At 45.6% G+C, this 18,386-nt stretch overlaps 1 protein-coding gene and 1 long non-coding RNA gene across 2 annotated transcripts in view; one reads left to right on the top strand and one right to left on the bottom strand.

The window, feature by feature from the left end:
• Nucleotides 1-18,386, bottom strand: part of LOC115479528 (proline dehydrogenase 1, mitochondrial-like) — an 83,566-nt gene that overhangs the window by 26,464 nt on the left and 38,716 nt on the right. Inside the window, exons 8-11 of the mRNA XM_030217482.1 lie at nt 5,727-5,819; nt 3,666-3,812; nt 3,414-3,589; nt 79-177 (exon numbers count right to left, since the gene is read on the bottom strand). Coding sequence (XP_030073342.1) covers nt 79-177; nt 3,414-3,589; nt 3,666-3,812; nt 5,727-5,819 — 515 coding nt within the window. The remainder of the gene's footprint in view (nt 1-78; nt 178-3,413; nt 3,590-3,665; nt 3,813-5,726; nt 5,820-18,386) is intronic.
• LOC115479529 lies at nt 142-18,349 on the top strand. Its single transcript, XR_003943709.1, has 4 exons — nt 142-218; nt 6,430-6,434; nt 11,790-11,794; nt 18,337-18,349. It is a non-coding gene; the product is annotated as an uncharacterized LOC115479529 (long non-coding RNA).

Raw genomic sequence — 18,386 nt, 5'->3', positions numbered from 1 at the left:
CTAACAAGATCAGCTTTTCAGTCAAGGTTATCTTGTTTACTATTTAACTGAGAGTGGTCAGCCACCAGCTGTTCCTACCTCCTGAGTGTAAATGTCACAGTGTCCTCATTGTGTGACGCAACCATCACATTGGCTTTCTGGTTGTACTTGATTTCTTCTAACACGTAGTCAAGGCATCTATGGAGGAAAATTAAAAGCAAATTCAGAAGGGACATAATGTGAGCTGCTCAATGGCCATGTAGGAACCCGGGAAAGCAGAGTCTACAAAAGGCAGGACTTCCGGGGACAACTTGTACCAGATTCTATTTTACTTAAGACAAAATTTCTATTGCTCCTGATGATTTGCAAACAATGACTTGCTGATTTTACTGTTCTCAAACACCACAAAATGTTTAACACTGTGAAACTTGTTTGGGCAGGGAGTGGAGTAGCCGCCTCATGGTTAACACAGTGGGCTAAGCACTGGGTAAACCAGGGTTCAATTCCTTTTGTGGCATCTTCTGACCCTAGGTAAGTCATTTATCCCTCCACTGCCCTAACTACAAAAGGCTTAAATTGCGAGCCCACTAGGCACAGAACCGCCCCCCCCCCCCCCAAATGGTTACTTGCCATTATTGACCCCAAACATTCAATGGTGGGCCATATCTGGCAACCGGCTCTGAATATCTGGTTTCAGTTTTGGCTTTTGCAACTTAACCGGCAAAGTGAATATTCAACACTACCTGGTTAATAGCGGTTAAATATAGGCCTGATATTTAAGCGCCTATCTTAACCGCTCAACTTAGCCAGTTTAGCGTTGAATATTCGTGTTTAGCTGGCTAAGTCTCCCGGCTAGCCGCCAAGCACTATAATTCAGCCAAGATAACCGGCTACCTCGCACTGTATTCATGCTTAGCTGCCAAGCACTATTGTTCAGTGAAGATACCCAGCTATCTCACATTGAGTATTCGCGCTTAGCCAGCTAAGTGTTTTTTAACCAGCCAGGAGCCTTTCCTGGCTGGTTAAATAGAGCTGAATATTGGGCCCAGAGGGTTTTTCTGATGGTTTGAATGTGCTGAATAAGTGGCTTAACTGCACAAGGTCCATTGAGCTTCTCTTTTTGAGACCTGCCAGCGGCGTTGCATGTAGTAGAGGGTCATGTGGCCCAACATTCAACCTATTTTATACTAACATCCGACTCCTCTGGATTTCAACCACTAGATCTTTTGTTATGGTAAAAAGGCTTTTACCCAAGTCGTGTCTAGCACAGTTCCAATGAAATGAATTGCAGCGACAGGTTCGATTGGGACTTGGGGTAGATTATGAGAAACCCTAGTAAGCACCTGGATGATTTTGTGCAGTGAACCTTCTGCTTCAAGATGTGCTCGTCACCAGTCAGTCATCCAGATAGGGAAACGTGAACTGCTATGAGCACAAGGTCTTTTTTGAATACTTGGAGGCAAAACAAGCATGCAGTACTGGTTCCCTATGAGGAAATCAGATTCTTCCTGCGACTGGGATGTCTCTACTTAGGTGTAAATATTAAGGCCAGAGACCATAACTCCATATCCTCTTTAAAGAAATGGAATTAAAGGGGGGGTCCATGGAAGCCATCATGAACTTCTTACTAGAAATTTATTCAGTCCTTAGGTCTAGGATGGGACAGAATCCCCAATCTTTTCTGTGACCAAGAATTAAATATTTGGAGTAAATATTCTGCCCCTTCTGGTGGGAACATGTTTACACCTAAGAGGGAAAAAGAATCTTGTTAAGTATTTTTTAAATGCTGAGAGATTAACCACAATGCTCTCAGTAGGCAATTTGGTAATGTTTTGAATAGTACATGGATGGTATGATAGACCGGTATGATAGACCTGATGGCTGAATGCAGTTCACCATTGAAGTTTATATGGCCCCTGAGACCATGAAAAGTAGATACAGAAAAACATTAACCAAAACGTTGGCATTTAGATACCGTATTTCCAGTGGCGTTCCTAGGGGGGCTGACACCCGGGGCGGATCGCTGATGCGCCCCGCCCCCCGGAACAGCGCGACGCCCCCCCCCCCCCCCCGGCGAAAGAACCCCCCCCCCCGGGGGGGAGCATGCAGGGAGCATGAAAACGAAGAGCCGGCAGGCGCGCGGCACCCCCCCAGCGGCGTGCACCCGGGGCGGACCGCCCTCACCCCCCCCCCCTTGGTACGCCACTGCGTATTTCACAAATATTTTCAGAATAGCCACTCTGTTTTCATTGTTTTACTTATGAAAGGTGATCTCTGTGCTTCCAGTTCCGACGTGCATTTACCAATGGTCTCTAATTGTTCATACCTCATGTTAAAATTATTGGCTTTTGTCTCATCTAGAACGTAAACCACATTGAACCCTGGAAAGGGGATATTAGCAGTACAGAAGACTTGATATTATGTAATGTTGTGGCTCGCTTGGGAAAGTATGAATATTCATGCGACTGTGTATAAAGGTTGCCCTCCCCTGGTTCTAGTCACATCAGGATTCTGTTATGTTCTCATGTAGATAGTCAACATACTGTCTCTGGTTTTGGCTGCGATGTAGGTTGTATCTTAGGGGCCCTTTGCTATTTGGGTCAAGAAAAATTCCTCAATGACTGGGAAGAGCAAGACGGAGAATACCTACACCTCAGAGTAATACGATCTCCTTTGCCTTCCAAATGAAATTGCTGATAGCATTTAGATTTTCCTCTGGATTGTAAGAATAATGTTCTTCATTTTCTAATGCTCAGACAAGCTGTTTAAAAGAGCCATAGCTGTTTACACTAACATCTCAGACTGTTATTTCATTTTGACAGGTCAGTCTTTGTTCAAACATGGAATTGTCCTCACCTAACTGAAAACCTAACATATTGGGCCATAACTTAATAACTGGAAGGGTGATGAAACCTGTACCTACCATATTCGTTTTATTTTCAATTTATTAAAGATCAGACATTAGTACTGTTTAGGGCTAAATGCATGCATTTTTACTCAAAATTTCACTAAATCTTTAAATCTAAGAGCATAAAGAGTGGGTAGAAAGATGGGTGGATTTAGGGCAGTGAAAGATGTTAGGAACTTAGCTCTGATTTTTAGTAACAGCCTCATAATTTAGGCTCAAATATAGACAAATGGCAGGCCGAAATTCAATCAGCATAACTTAAGTTCCCAAATTTGGCTGAAAATAGGGCAGAAGCGTAGGATCTCATCATTTTCTGAATATTGGGTATATGTTTTACTCTGTGCTATGCAGACATTGCATCAACTCCTGCTCGTTTGGCAAGTCATTGGAACAAATGATCAAGGGGTTTTCATACCTGTAGGTCAGTAAAGTCTCACCCCTCTAGCCATCACCATTATAAGTTAATAGCTGTAGTACATCCTGGTTCTACCAATGTTATTAAGCCACCATCCATTCTTTACAGTACCTGTAATACATCTCATTAGTACTCTCATACGTTGGGTTAATAGGGTCCTCATAGCCCAGTTCGGCTGCTCTTTTCCTCTCTTGCTGCATGTATGCCCCCCTCACCAGTTTGGCCCCAAAATACCATCCCTCACGGCGTGAGAGTTCCACATCTGCACTCACATTATCATATGCGTCCTGCAAAAAGAACAACAGATTAATCTTAGATGGCACTGTCAGGTAACAATAATGGGTTTGGGAGAAAGTGTCTTACCTTCAGGTAGCATTGATAGGTGTTGAATATTGTGGGTTTCTCAATGTTAAACTTGCGCTGCATCTCCAAGGTAAGCCGGCTGATAGCAGGCTGGAAATAGGTCTGTTCAGCATCTACCATCAACCTCACTCCCATCTTCAAGGCTTTCTATGAACGAACAAGGGCCTGAACATAAGTCGAGAGCAGCATAAAGTGCGTAAAGCACAAGCAAACTGGATACAAGAGGAGGAGGAATACTAATTACCCTCCTAGCCAAATTCAAGCAGGAAATAGCAACAGGCAAAAGTATACTTCGCCTCCAATTCGACATGTCCAGTGCGTTTGACATGGGAAACCATAAAATGAGACTCCTAGATTACACATACTTAGTTGGATCAAGGGTTTCCTAACCACTACAACATATCAAGTGAAATCAAGCTCAAACATATCACCACCGTGGAAAGCAGAATGCGGAGTACCTCAAGGATCACCACTATCACCGATCCTTTTCAACCTAATGATGACCCCACTAGCCCAATCCTTATCCAACCAAGGCCTTAACCCTTTCATCTATGCAGACGATGTCACAATATACACTCCTTACAAACGTGATCTGACAGAAATCACCAATGAAATCAAGCTCAGCTTGAATATCATGCACTCATGGGCAAACGCATTTCAACTAAAACTCAACACAGAAAAAACACATAGTCTCATCCTCTCATCCCAATGCAATACGAACAAACCCACAAACACCCCAGATTATACCCTCCCTATCTCAGGCAGCCTGAAAATTCTCGGTGTTACAATCGACCGTAACCTCACACTAGAGAACCAAGTGAAATCTACAACAAAGAAAATGTTTCACTCAATGTGGAAACTCAAATGCGTGAAACCATTCTTCCCGAGGGAAACATTTTGCAACTTGAAACAATCAATGGTACTAAGCCATGTAGACTACTGCAACGAAATTTATGCGGGATGCAAAGAACAAATTATAAAGAAACTTCAGACCGCTCAAAACACGGCAGCCAGGCTTATATTTGGAAAAACGGGATTCGAAAGCGCCAAACCCCTCCGAGAAAAACTGCACTGGGTCCCAATCAAAGAACATATTGCTTTCAAAATCTGCACCCTGGTTCATAAAATTATCTACGGCGAAGCCCCGGGATACATGACAGACCTCATAGACCTACCAACCAGAAACACTAAAGGATCAACGCGAACATACCTAAATCTCCACTACAAATCAACCTATGCATCCAGCTTTTCCTACATAAGCACACAACTATGGAACGCATTACCAAAAGCAGTGAAAACAACTTATGATCATCTAAACTTCCGGAAATCATTAAAAACTAACCTGCTCAAAAAGGCATACCCTACCGACCCAACTTAAATGCCTGTACCCTGCAACACAACAAAACCAAAGCTTGTAATGGACATATAATAACTCTTCTTCTCTACGATTCCCTAATGTGTCTGTGCACACAAACCTTATTCTACCACAACATTACTGTATTTGTTCATACCGGAATTGACGAACGCCTTTACAGTACTATGTAAGCCACATTGAGCCTGCAAATAGGTGGGAAAATGTGGGATACGAATGTAACAAATAAATAAATAAAATGCCTGAATCACTTCTCAGTTCAGATAACTACCAGATCCAGGACATGATTAAATAAGCCTGGGACAGTACAATGGGAAGGGCAAGTAACACCCAGCCCCAGTGATGCTGATACTGGTAGGTTGATGACCAATTAGAAAAATCAGCAGTGACTGAAGGGTTGTAGTGGTTGGCTACCATTAGGTGATACTGGGCACCTAGACAGACATGTTTGGTCTGTTTTGGTAGTTTCTTGGATTTCTGTAGGACTTGTGGTTAATGTGGGGAGATGGGATGGGGTACTGAATTGAGTATAGGAATTTTGGCTCTCCACCAATGCAGACAGACGATTATTAAAAGGTGACAAAAGCTATTTGGATGATAAGCAACAGCCTAGTGGTAATCAAGCGGCATCTATAGCTGGCAACTAGGATTCCTTCCATCGTCATCTACTAAGAATCCATCTTCCTCACCTTTGCCAAGATGTCCACCCTCTGCAGCATCCTCTTCATTTGCAGATCTTCCTCCTCTGTGAACTTGGAAAGAAGCGGCTCTAGATGTCCAGTCTACAGTGAAAGGAAAAACACACCTGAGTCCTCTGTCACCAAAACCCCTCATATATACAACAGCCAAGATGGCAAAATTCAAAACAAGAGCAGCACCCATGTTCAGCACATTAACGGGTATTCAAGTTTGGCTGAAACGGGCCCTTGACTTAGGTAATTTTTACACTAATATGCTTACATTTAATTGCAGAGCACTTTACTTCCTACTACGTTAACTTCTAATCCCATTTAAACATTTTAATTACATTATATATCTAACATGCACACTCTCTCCCCCAGATACTGAAAACCATTTAAGCGTCCAGGAATGGCACCTGGCCAGTTAAATGGAACTTAATCTGCTATCCTTCAATGAATACTCCCGGTTAGCGTCTAGGAGATATCTTTGGCCAGTTTAAACTTAGCTGGCTACCTCAGAATATCAACTTAACCAGTTAAACCGTCCAAAAATAAACTGGATATTCAATGCCAGTCACTGGAAAAATCCTGGCATTGAATATCTGGGATGACCATGGTAGTTAGCAGGCTCCCTCCCACAATCTGAATATTGGTCCCACTGTCTTTGCAAATCCGATTAAAAAATGTTCCCTCTGGACAGTTTAAGAAAAAGGAGGGGTAGTTTTCAAAGTCCACACTGAAACTTCCTGTACACGTACCATATCCACATGGTTGCGCAAGGTTTTCCTTTTTTAGGTGCTTTATTTGTCGAACACATACATTGCTTTTTTCAGATCATGTGCTATTTTCTGGGATCACCTTCTCTACATTTGGAATGAAATCTGTAGTTTTGGAATCCAAGATGGCTGCTGCCTGGAGTGACACGTAAGCTGTACGGGGACAAAGCTGGAAAATATTGTTCCTGTTATTTGCCTACCAACCTTTTAACCTTGAAGATGACACCCGACGTGATGAGAGAAACTCAAGAGCCACCCCTCAAAATCTCTTGGTTCTGTTACAGAATCACAGTTTTTGATTACATCTTTCGTAGCTCTCTCAGATTGTAAGTCGTCTCCAGTCAATGAGCCGCTGGGTAAGGAGGCCTTGCCTCAACTGCTTATGCTGGAATGCTCTTTGAGCCCAGATGAGAGGAACCCTTCCCCCTCCGACTCCCAGAGCAGAGAGGCTATGGGGTGAAGTGCCAACCCCCAAAGTGCGAGGAAGTGAAGCATTGTTCGGACAGGATCCTAAAGGGGATATATCCTTGCATGGAATCAGAAGCTTCACTGGGAGTTTCAGGCCCTGGAGAGTGCGGTAAGAGTGAAGATCCCATACCTGCAGGGTATAACCAGCAGTTTGGTCAGCAGTTACCATCAGTGAGTCCTGTTTTACAGGACTGGCAAGTGGGGACCCACTTGGAATGTTTTACCCCTAAACCTACTGTGGTCAAACTTCCAGTGATTACATGATACTATGTGGACTGCGTTAGCTCATTTGGAAACCTCAGGCTCACAAAATTCCTTGAATCTTGCTGCAATTGCAAATAAGTTGGAAATGGGTACATCACAACAGGAGGAGAGAGCTGGAGCCCTGAATGGGAGAGTGGAGGAGGTTGAACAGTCATTGAAACAGGTGGATTTTACTAACCCTTTTGTTCAGGATAGATTTATTTCTAATCAAAGGACTGAGATCTTAGAGAATAAATTAAGGAATCTGAATTTGAGATTTGTGAATTTTCTCAAGGTGCCTCTCAAGGACACCTTGAAAAGGTACTTTATGGATATTTTGAAGGTTCCTCAAGACTTAAACCCTCCTTTTGCTAGATGTTATTTCTTGCCTGTGAGATAAGGGCAAGGGGGACCTGAAAGAGTTATCACAGAGGATAGTCTCAATGTGTCAGGCATCCTGGAGAGATCTGGAGATGGAGAAACAAACAGAGCTACATTGTTAGTAGCATTAGATGTTGAGCAGGACAAAGATAGAATATTTACTCTGTACTGACATTACTGAACAGATTTGTTTCTAGGTCAGAAATTGTGGGTTTTTCCTGATTAATGTAGAACTATGAAGAGAGGCGCAAGAAAGCGAAGATACTAACCTGTAGCTGGTATTCTCCGAGGACAGCGGGCTGACTGTTCTCACAAGTAGTAAGTGGGTCGACATCCGTGTCGGCCCAGGAAGCAGCAAAATGTTTCCAGCAAAAATATAAAACTTTGCCAGAGCCTTCTGGCACATAAGCAGCGCACACCGTGCGTGCGCGGACAACCTCCAGCCCGTCACAAGCGTGCCTCCTCAGTTATACAGTAAGAATAGTTAAATCAAAAAGCATATAAATAAGAAAACACCAACGGGGAGGTGGGCGGGATTGTGAGAACAATCAGCCTGCTGTCCTCAGAGAATACCTGCTACAGGTATGTATCTTCGCTTTCTCCGAGGACAAGCAGGCTGATTGTTCTCACAAGTGGGGTATCCCTAGCATCCAGGCTCACTCAAAACAATGAACATTGGACAACTGGGCCTCGCAACGGCGAGGACATACCATAGATTGACCTGAAAACAAAGAACTGAGAGTGCAGCCTGGAACAGAACAATAATGGGTCTAGTGGGGTGGAGTTGGATTCTAAACCCCGAACAGATTCTGCAGCACTGACTACCCAAACCGACTGTCGCGTCGGGTATCCTGCTGAAGGCAGTAGTGAGATGTGACCACGTTGTAGCCTTGCAAATCTCCTCAATGGAGGCTGACTAAGTGAGCCACTGATGCAGCCATGGCTCTAACATTGTGAGCCATGACATGGTCCTTCAGAGTCAGCCCAGCTTGGGAGTAAGTGAAGGAAATGCAATCTGCTAGCCAATTAGAGATGGCGACCCCCCCCCCCCCCCCTCCTGTTGGGGTCGAAAGAAAACAAACAACTGGGCAGACTGTTTGAAGGGCTTTGTCCGCTCCATGTAAAAGGCCAATGCTCTCTTGCAGTCCAAGGTATGCAAACTGCTTTCGCCAGGGAGGGAATGAGGACGGGGAAAAAATGTTGGCAACACAACTGACTGATTCAGATGGAATGCCAACACCACCTTTGGCAGGAACTTAGGGTGCATGAAGAGGAATACTCTGTTGTGATGAAACTTGATATAAGGTGCATGAACTACCAAGGCCTGAAGCTCACTGACCCTATGAGCTGAAGCAACAGCCACCAAGAAAACGACCTTCCAGGTCAAGTACTTCAGATGGCAGGAATTTAGTGGCTCAAAAGGAGCTTTCATCAGCTGGGTGAGAACGACATTGAGATCCCATGACACTGGTGGAGGTTTGACAGGGGGCTTTGACAAAAGCAAACCTCTCATAAAGCAAACAACTAAAGGCTGTCCAGAGATAGGCTTACCTCTACACGGCGATAAGCACTGATCGCACTAAAGTGAACTCTTACGGAGTTGGCCTTGAGACCAGACTCTGACAAGCGTAGAAGGTATTCAAGCAGGGTCTGTGTAGGACAAAAAAAAGGATCTAGGGCCTTGCTGTCACACCAGATGGCAAACCTCCTCCATTTAAAAGAGTAACACCTCTTCGTGGAATCTTTCCTGGAAGAAAGCAAGACTCGAGAGACACCCTCCGAAAGACCCAAGGAGGCGAATTCTAAACTCTCAACATCCAGGCCGTGAGAGCCAGAGACTGGAGGTTGGGATGTAGAAGTGACCCCTCTTTCCGAGTGATGAGGGTTGGAAAACACTCCAATCTCCACGGTTCTTTGGTGGACAACTTCAGAAGAAGAGGGAACCAAATCTGACGCAGCCAGAATGGTTCCGCAGTCTTGCTTGAGTTTCAGCACAGTCTTCCCTACTAGAGGTATGGGAGGATACGCATACAGAAGGCCTGTCCCCCAATGTAGGAGAAAGGCATCTGACGCTAGTCTGTCATGGGCCTGAAGCCTGGAACAGAACCGAGGGACCTTGTGATTGATCTGAGTGGCAAAAAGATCCACAGAGGGGGTGCCCCACGCTCGGAAGATCTTGTGGACTACGCCCATGTTCAGTGACCACTCATGAAGTTGCATTATCCTGCCCTGTTTGTTGGTATAATACATGGCAACCTGATTGTCTGTCTGAATCAATATGATTTGGTTGGATAATCGATCTCTGAAAGCCTTTAGAGCGTTCCAGATTGCTCGTAATTCCAGGAGGTTGATCTGAAGATCTTTTTCCTGAAAGGACCAAGCTAGAATGTGAAGTCCATCTACATGAGCTCCCCAACCCAGGAGGGATGCATCTGTCAGCAATTTTTGTGGCTGAGGAACTTGGAATGGTTGCACCATGGTCAAATCGGATCAAATCGTCCACTGAAGATAATTCCGAAAGTCGGTCGACAGTTGGATTACATTCTCTAGATCCCCCGCAGCTTGAAACCACTGGGAAGCTAGGGTCCATTGAGCTGATCTCATGTGTAGACGTGCTATGGGCGTTACATGAACTGTGGAGGCCATGTGCCCCAGAAGTCTCAACATCTGCCGAGCCATGACCTGCTGAGATGAGTGAACCATGGACACCAGGGACAGAAGGTTGTCCGCCCTTGCCTCGGGGAGATAAGCTCAAGCTGTCTGAGTGTGCAGCAGAGCTCCAGTGAATTCCAATTTTTGGATTGGGGTGAGATGGGACTTGGTATAATTTATGACGAACCCCAATAGCTCCAGCACCTGAATAGTCATTCGCATGGACTCCAGAGCACCTTTCTTTGAGGTGCTCTTCACCAGCCAATCGTCGAGATAAGGAAACACATGCACTCCCAGTCTGCATAGTGACGCTGCGACTACAGCTAGGCATTTTGTAAACACTCTGGGCGCAGATGCCAGGCCAAAAGGCAGTACACAGTACTGAAAAGTGCTGTGTTCCCAGCCGAAATTGAAGATACTCCCTGTGAGCTGGAAGTATCGAGATATGTGCGTAAGCATCCTTTAAGTCCAGAGAGCATAGCCAATCGTTTTCCTGAATCATGGGAAGAAGGGTGCCCGGGGAAACCATCCTGAACTTTTCTCGGACAAGAAATTTGTTCAGGGCCCTTAGGTCTACGATGGGACGCATCCCCCCTGTTTTCTGTTGCACAAGTACCTGGAATAGAATCCCAGTCATTCTTCCCCTGGTGGAATGGGTTCAACCGCTTGGGCCTGTAGAAGGGTGCAGAGTTCCTCTACAAGTACCTGCTTGTGCTGGGAGCTGTAGGACTGAGCTCCCGGTGGGCAATTTGAAGGCTTGGATTCCAGATTGAGGGTGTATCCTAACCGGACAATTTGAAGAACCCGCCGGTCGGAGGTTATAAGAGGCCACCTTCGGTGAAAAATTAACCTCTCCCCAACCGGCAAGTCGTCCAGTACGGACACGTTTACTGGGACTATGCTGAACTGAAGCCAGTCAAAAGCCCGTCCCTTGTTTTTGCTGGGGAGCCACAGTGGCCTTAGGCGCATGCTGTTGATGAGAACGAGCGAGCTGGGACTGAGCCTGGGCAGGCTGCCGAGAAGCAGGAGTGTACCTATGCCTAGCATAGGAATAGGGAGCACTCCTCTTCCCTCCAAAAATCCTCCTAGATGAGGAGGTAGTAGCAGAACACGCCCGGCGGGAGAAAGAATCCATAGCATCATTGTGCTTCTTGATCTGGTCAACTAGATCCTCTACTTTCTCACCAAAAAGGTTATCCCCCCAGCAAGGAACATCTGCCATCCGCTGCTGGACCGAATGATCCAGGTCAGAGACACGCAGCCATGAGAGTCTGCGCATCACTATACCTTGGGCAGCGATCCTGGATGCTACATCAAAAGTGTCGAATGTACCCCTGGCCAGGAATTTTGACACCTTCTGCTGCCTGACCACCTGGTGCGGCCTGCTCCGGAAGGAGTGCATCAACCAAGCGGGACAGTTGCTTCACCGAGTTCCGTAAGTGAATGCTCGCGAAGAGCTGGCAAGATTGAATTTTGGCAGCGAGCATAATGGCCTGATATGTTTTCCTCCCAAAAGAATCAAGTCCTAGCTTCTCTGCCTGGGGGCGCTGAGGCATAGTCCCTAGTACTTTTGGCTCTCTTGAGGGTGGAGTCCACCACCATGGAATTGTGGGGTAACAGACCTCATCAATCCATGTTCACCCTGGATCCGATATTGGGATTCAGTTTTCTTCCGGATCACGGGGCTAGACAGAGGGAACGACCAGTTCCGCATAAGACTTCCTTCAGTACCTTATGTAGAGGAGCTGTCACAGCCTTTCTAGGTGGAGAAGGATAAGTCAGGACCTTTAGCATCTCAGCCCTGGGCTCAACCTCCATAGGGAAAGGAATAGCCGTAGCCATTTCCCGGACAAAAGATGTAAAGGACAGACTCTCCAGTGGAGATAGTCTCCTTTTTGGTGGAGGGGAAGGTTCAGAGGGAATCCCAAAGTACTTGTCCGAAGAAAAGTACCTGGGGTCTTCCTCTGACTCCCACGAACGCTCCTCTTCAGTATCGGATAAGCTGACGGCCGCCTAGACTGCAGTAAAGCTTCCTCCACCGACGTCGAAGAGGAGTCAACCCGGGTGGCAGCTGACGTCGATGCCGCAGGCAGCACCAGGGCAGGGGACCTCTCCACAGGAGAAGGGACAGATGCTGCTACGCCGGCGGCACGGAAGGCGCAAGCACCCCCAACAACGAAGCAGACTGGTGCAGCAATCCCTCCAGCAGCTCTGGTAGCAGGGCCCGGATGCATTCGTCGAGAGCCGCCATTGGAAAAGACTGCAGGGTTGGTGAAGCAGCCGGTAGCAGAATCTGTCGAGGCTCGGGAGGAGGTATCGGGGCTGCCACGAGATTGACGCATTAACACCTCCTGTATAGAGGGGGAGCGGTCCTCTTGATGCTGACGCTTCTCGGGTGCCGATTCTCTCAACACCCAGAGCTCCCGGCACCATGTGTCGAAGGAGAACGATGACGGTGCTTCTTAGCCTTCGCTCGACGCCCGTCGATACTCCTCAGTACCGATGAGGACGTGGAATTCTCACGTCTCCTCAGGGCCGGGTCCGACAAAGGTCGATTCCGGAGGGCCTGCATAACAGGAGGCCTCAAGGCAGGTGGAGACCCACTCAACGCCCCACTGCTCCCAGTATGTGGTGGTCTTGGGGCAGCCATTACTTCTCCTTCAGACGTTGATGCTCCTTTTGATGTCTACTCCGACGCCGCCGACCTCAATACTGATGTTGAAGGACCGGACTGAGCCCCAAAAAGCTTTTCTCGCTGGGCTTCGAGACACTTGAGTCAGTTTCTTCATACAAAGAGACAGACTACAAGCGGCTGGGCTGGTTGGGCCCAAGGTACTGGATACATCAGGCGTGGGAATTGGTACCTGAGATGGTCCGGTTGCACAATGTTTGAAGCTGCTGGGTGGCCTTTGTTGACATGGAAGGAAAAATGGCTTCGGCAAAATCAAATGAAGTGATTGTGCCAAAAAAGCGAAGGACACAAAAAGGGGAAAGGCCGGCCGCGTCGAAAAGAAAGTAAACTTAAAAATAGGCCAAAAAACACTAAAGGAAACTACGGGGATAAAAAAATTTAAAGAAATAGAAAAAAAGAAAAAAGTCGTCAGACACTTGTTCCTGGGCCAAAAAAACGAGGAGAACCAAAAAAACAGCTGTCACCTCGTCCGGACAAAAGAAGAACTGAGTTTTATGTTTTTGCTGGAAAAATTTTGCCCTGGGCCGACGCAGACGCCAACCCACTTACTACTTGTGAGAACAAGCAGCCTGCTCGTCCTCGGAGAAAGTTCTTTCTGCTTGCGACTTGGGTATGCAGGTATTTATTCAATTTCCATGCAAATGTATTGTTACCAGTGAGAATAATAGATTTTTTTTTGTATGTTCCACGTCAGAATTTTAATGAAAGTAAGGTGGTCTACAAATGTAGGTGTGGTCTCAGAGATGTCAATGTATTTACGTGGGAGCTGGATATTGAGGGCTTATGTGATTAGATTGAGGGGAACCAGGCGATTTTAGTAATTATGATTTGCATAATTCCTTTATAGATCTCCTTTTTTTCTTATTTGGATCCCTTTTTTTGATATTTCAGTTCTTAGTGAGGATTGTGATGACACTGTTTGACTATTTCCTTTATGTATTGTAAGTTTACTTGTATCCTTTGCTATTCAAATTTGTAATGAAATTTGAATTGAAAATATAATAAAATATAAAAATGAGAAATCTGTAGTTTTAGTGGCACTGGAGTGCAATTTCAGACTGCCAATTTATATACACAAGATTTTGAAAATTTGCCCTCAAACCATTACAATACTTCTGTATTGTAAGCGTTCTTATGCCAAAAGACTCAAGATCATTCGAGATCTACAACAAAATAAGCCCAATATTTATTACAGTTGTATCCCGCACTTTCCCACATACAGCAGGCTCAATGCGGCTTAAAAAAAGCATTACAAAGGACACGTAAGAAGAATATTATAAACTGTGATAAACTCAGTGGCAACAATGTCCAAGAATATGTGAATTGGAATAGGGAAGGATAGGATAGGAAAGGTAAAATGGAAGGAAATTGGGAGAGATATGGTAAAAAGGATGGAGAGGAGAAGATTGGCGATTGAGTATAAGGGGATTTGAAAATAAGGTGAGAGGTATAATTGGTGTCAGAGTCAGTGTCATCGTCAGAGCAGGAGTATTGTAGGTGGGCTGGTAGAATTCAGCTGGTCCATTAGGGTAAGCTTGCTTGAAAAAAAATGGGACTTTATAACATTTTCCTGAATGGTAAATAGTTGTTAATTGCTCGGATGGGTCTTGGTAGAGTATTCCAAAGTTGACTACCCAAAAAAGGAGAAACTTGATGCATAGTAGGTTTTCTATTTGATACCTTTGCAATTGGGAAGGTGTAAATTGAGATATGTTCGTGATGACAATCTGTTTCTGATAGGAAGGTCTATCAAGTTGTTCATATAGTTAGGGGATTCTCCTGATATGATCTTATGGATCATTGTATGGGCCTTGAAGTATATTCTCTCTTTGATGGGGAGCCAGTGAAGCTTCTCTCGGAGGGGTGATGCGCTTTCAAATCTTGACTTGCCAAAGATAAGTCTGGCTGCTGTGTTCTGGGCAGTCTGAAGACTTTTCAGGACTTGGGTATTACAACCTAGGAAAACACTGTTGCAGTAATCGACATGGGTAATGACTGTGGATTGAACCAGGTTCCAGAAAGTGTTCAAGGGAAGATAAGATTTTACTTGCTTCAGAATCCACATCATATTGAACATTTTTTTCATGGTGAGCTCAGCGTGGTTATCGAAGGATAAGTGGCTATCATAACTCCAAGGATCTTTAGGCTATTGGAGATGGGGAGAGTTACATCTGGGGTACTGAGAATAGCCGGGAGAAGTGGGGAGTATTGAGATGAAAGGACTAGGCATTGAGTTTTTTCTTTATTTAATTTCATCTTGAAGGCATTAGCCCAGGAGGTTATGGTGGACATGTATTGATTTTATTGGAAATTTCAGATAAATTTGAATTTAAAGGGGATAAATATGGTGACATCATCAGCGTATATAAAGGGATTAAGGCCATGTTTGGCTAATAACCTGGCCAAGGGGATCATCATGAGGTTGAAGAGTATCGGGGAAAGATACTCACCACATAGTAAGTTATCTGGATAACGTTATCCAGATAAGGCCAGCTCAATATCTAAATAAAGTTTGTCACTGTCTCAGAGATGCCAAGTGTCACTCATTAGGAATGTGTCACACTCATTTTAAAGCTCTCACACTCTGAGCCCTATTTCTCATTCAGCACTTCAATACCAGCGCACAAATCTTGGAAGGGCTTAGAGAAGTAAACCAAGTGGTCAAAGCAGTAGGAGGAAATCTGAGCAAACCTTCCTGCCTACTGCTTCCCCTGTCCCTTTTCGCTTTACTGCAAGCGAATGCACTCTGAAACTGACGTACAAACTTAACTACTGGATGGAAGAATTTTCAGCTGAAAAACATTTATACAAATCGCTCCCCACTGTGTCTGTTGGCAGTATCATTTGCAAAGCAATACTACACTTAAATCATTCTAGACTTACAGTCTGCTGTTCTGTCTGAAAATAAATCAAACTCCTTGGCATCTCTGATGTCTATATTTATGCTAAGTATCAGCAGCGATCAGAAAGTTTAGATGTGCCATTTCTTTATCAAATCAGCCTCTGTATGTAAGTAAAATTTGATGCACTCAGGGCTATGTTTTGTGTTGGTATTCTCATCTGTCCCATTACACTTTCAGTGTATGTTCTGGTGGTCTCTCCACTATCAATCTGCTATAGCTTAAGGCTCAATCTTAGGACCTCTTCTCTTCATATTCATTCCCTTGGAGCTCTGATCTCCTCCCCTGATGATTCCCAGATCTACCTCTTCCAGAAATTTTATCAACAGCCCATTCGTCTCCCTCTCTTGAGTTTATTTATTTTTCAGCTTTTATATCCCACAATTTTCCCACCACTGGCAGGCTCAATGTGGCTTACAACATTTATTACAAATAGTTGAGTACAATGAACGGAAAGAGATAGTCAGGGTGGAGGGTAAGGATAAAGAAATTGGTCAATCCAGAAGGGCCATGTCCTGAGGTCAGTGTGGTTGGTCAGTGTGTGAGTCAGTTCTGAGCAGCCAATCCAAACTGTGGAAGAGGAGAGAAGAGGAGACGTGTGCAGTGTGTGAACCTGATTATAGAGCCAGGGAGATTGTTTGCTTCTAAAGTAGCTCCAGGGGACCTGCAGGCTAAGACATCTTCAAGCCACTGTATCTACTGCACCTGTACTGCTAGCAGTGGTCATGCAAAAATATTGCATACAATTGCATTGCAAACCATACGAGGAGAGACTTGCCGACCTGAACATGTATACCTTGGAGGAAAGGAGAAACAGGGGTGACATGATACAGATATTCAAATATTTGAAAGGTATTAATCCGCAAACAAATCTTTTTCAGAGACGGGAAGGCGGTAGAACTAGAGGACATGAATTGAGGTTGAAGGGGGCAGACTCAGGACTAATGTCAGGAAGTATTTGATCACGGAGAGGGTGGTAGATACATGGAATGCTGTCCCGCAGGAAGTGGTGGAGATGAAAACGGTAATGGAATTCAAACGTGCGTGGGATAAACACAAAGGAATCCTGTTTAGAATGGTTCCAGGGCCGTGCCTATGGTCTCTGGCGCCCCCTGCAGACTATCAGTTGGCGTGCGCCCCCCTGGACCTGCCTGGCTCCAAGGCGCATGGAAGAGCTGGGCGGTGCCAAAGAGCTGAGCGCTGCTCCCCCAAGCTGCCATCTGGGGCGCGATGGATGAAATGGCTGGGTTTCGCCTACAAAGGAGGCTCTAAGCATACTTCTCAGTCAGCCTGAGCCTCCTCCGCTCCATCCCCGATTCCCCGGCGCTTTAAATTTACCTCGCTCCACCTCCGACATCTGCGCAGCGTCAGTGAAAGCGCTGCCTGTCTGGCGTCTCTCCACCAGCCTTCACTTCGGCTCGTTCGTTCCCTCTGTGTCCCACCCTCAAGGAAATGACGTCAGAAGAAGGCGGGTCACAGAGGGAACGAACGAGCAAAGGGAAGGCTGGTGGAGAGACGACAGACAGGCAGCGCTTTCACTGACACTGCGCAGACGTCCGAGGCGGAGCAAGGTAAATTTAAAGCACTGGGGAATCGGGGATGGAGTGGAGAAGTAAGGGTTTTTTTAAAAATACAACTCGATGGTGCAGCGCCCTTGAAGGCAGGTGCCCCCCTGCGGCGCTTACCCCGCTTACCGTGTTGGCACGGCCCTGAATGGTTACACAGCATCTTAACAGAGATTAGGTGGCGACGCCGGTAATTGGGAAGCATAACCAGTGCCGGGTGGACGTCCGTGGTCTACGCCCTGATCATGACTGAATAGATATGGATGGGCTGGAGTGTAAGTTTTGAGGGGTTTCAACATTAGCTTCAGAACTTAGTACAAGAACAGTTCTAGGCAGACTTCTACGGTCTGTGCCCTGAGAATGGCAAGGACAAATCAAACTCGGGTATAAAGTAACAAGAGTTTTCTTGTTGGGCAGACTGGTTTGGCAATTAAAATTCAATGCGAAGAAATGCAAAGTGATGCACTTAGGGAATAGAAATCCACGGGAGACGTATGTGTTAGGCGGGGAGAGGGACCTTGGGGTGATAGTATCTGAGGATTTGAAGGCGACGAAACAGTGTGACAAGGCGGTGGCCGTAGCTAGAAGGTTGTTAGGCTGTATAGAGAGATGTGTGACCAGCAGAAGAAAGGGGGTGTTGATGCCCTTGTATAAGTCGTTGGTGAGGCCCCACCTGGAGCATTGTGTTCAGTTTTGGAGGCCGTATCTTGTTAAGGATGTAAAAAGAATTGAAGCGGTGCAAAGAAAAGCTACGAGAATGGTATGGGATTTGCGTTACAAGACGTATGCGGAGAGACTTGCTGAACTAAACGTGTATACTCTGGAGGAAAGGAGAAACAGGGGTGATATGATACAGACGTTCAAATATTTGAAAGGTATTAATCCGCAAACGAACCTTTTCCGGAGATGGGAAGATGGTAGAACGAGAGGACATGAAATGAGATTGAAGGGGGGCAGACTCAAGAAAAATGTCAGGAAGTATTTTTTCACGG

The sequence above is a fragment of the Microcaecilia unicolor genome, chromosome 11 (genome assembly GCF_901765095.1).
Source record: "Microcaecilia unicolor chromosome 11, aMicUni1.1, whole genome shotgun sequence".
NCBI lineage: Eukaryota > Metazoa > Chordata > Amphibia > Gymnophiona > Siphonopidae > Microcaecilia > Microcaecilia unicolor.
This window is presented reverse-complemented; position numbering and strand designations above follow the sequence as displayed.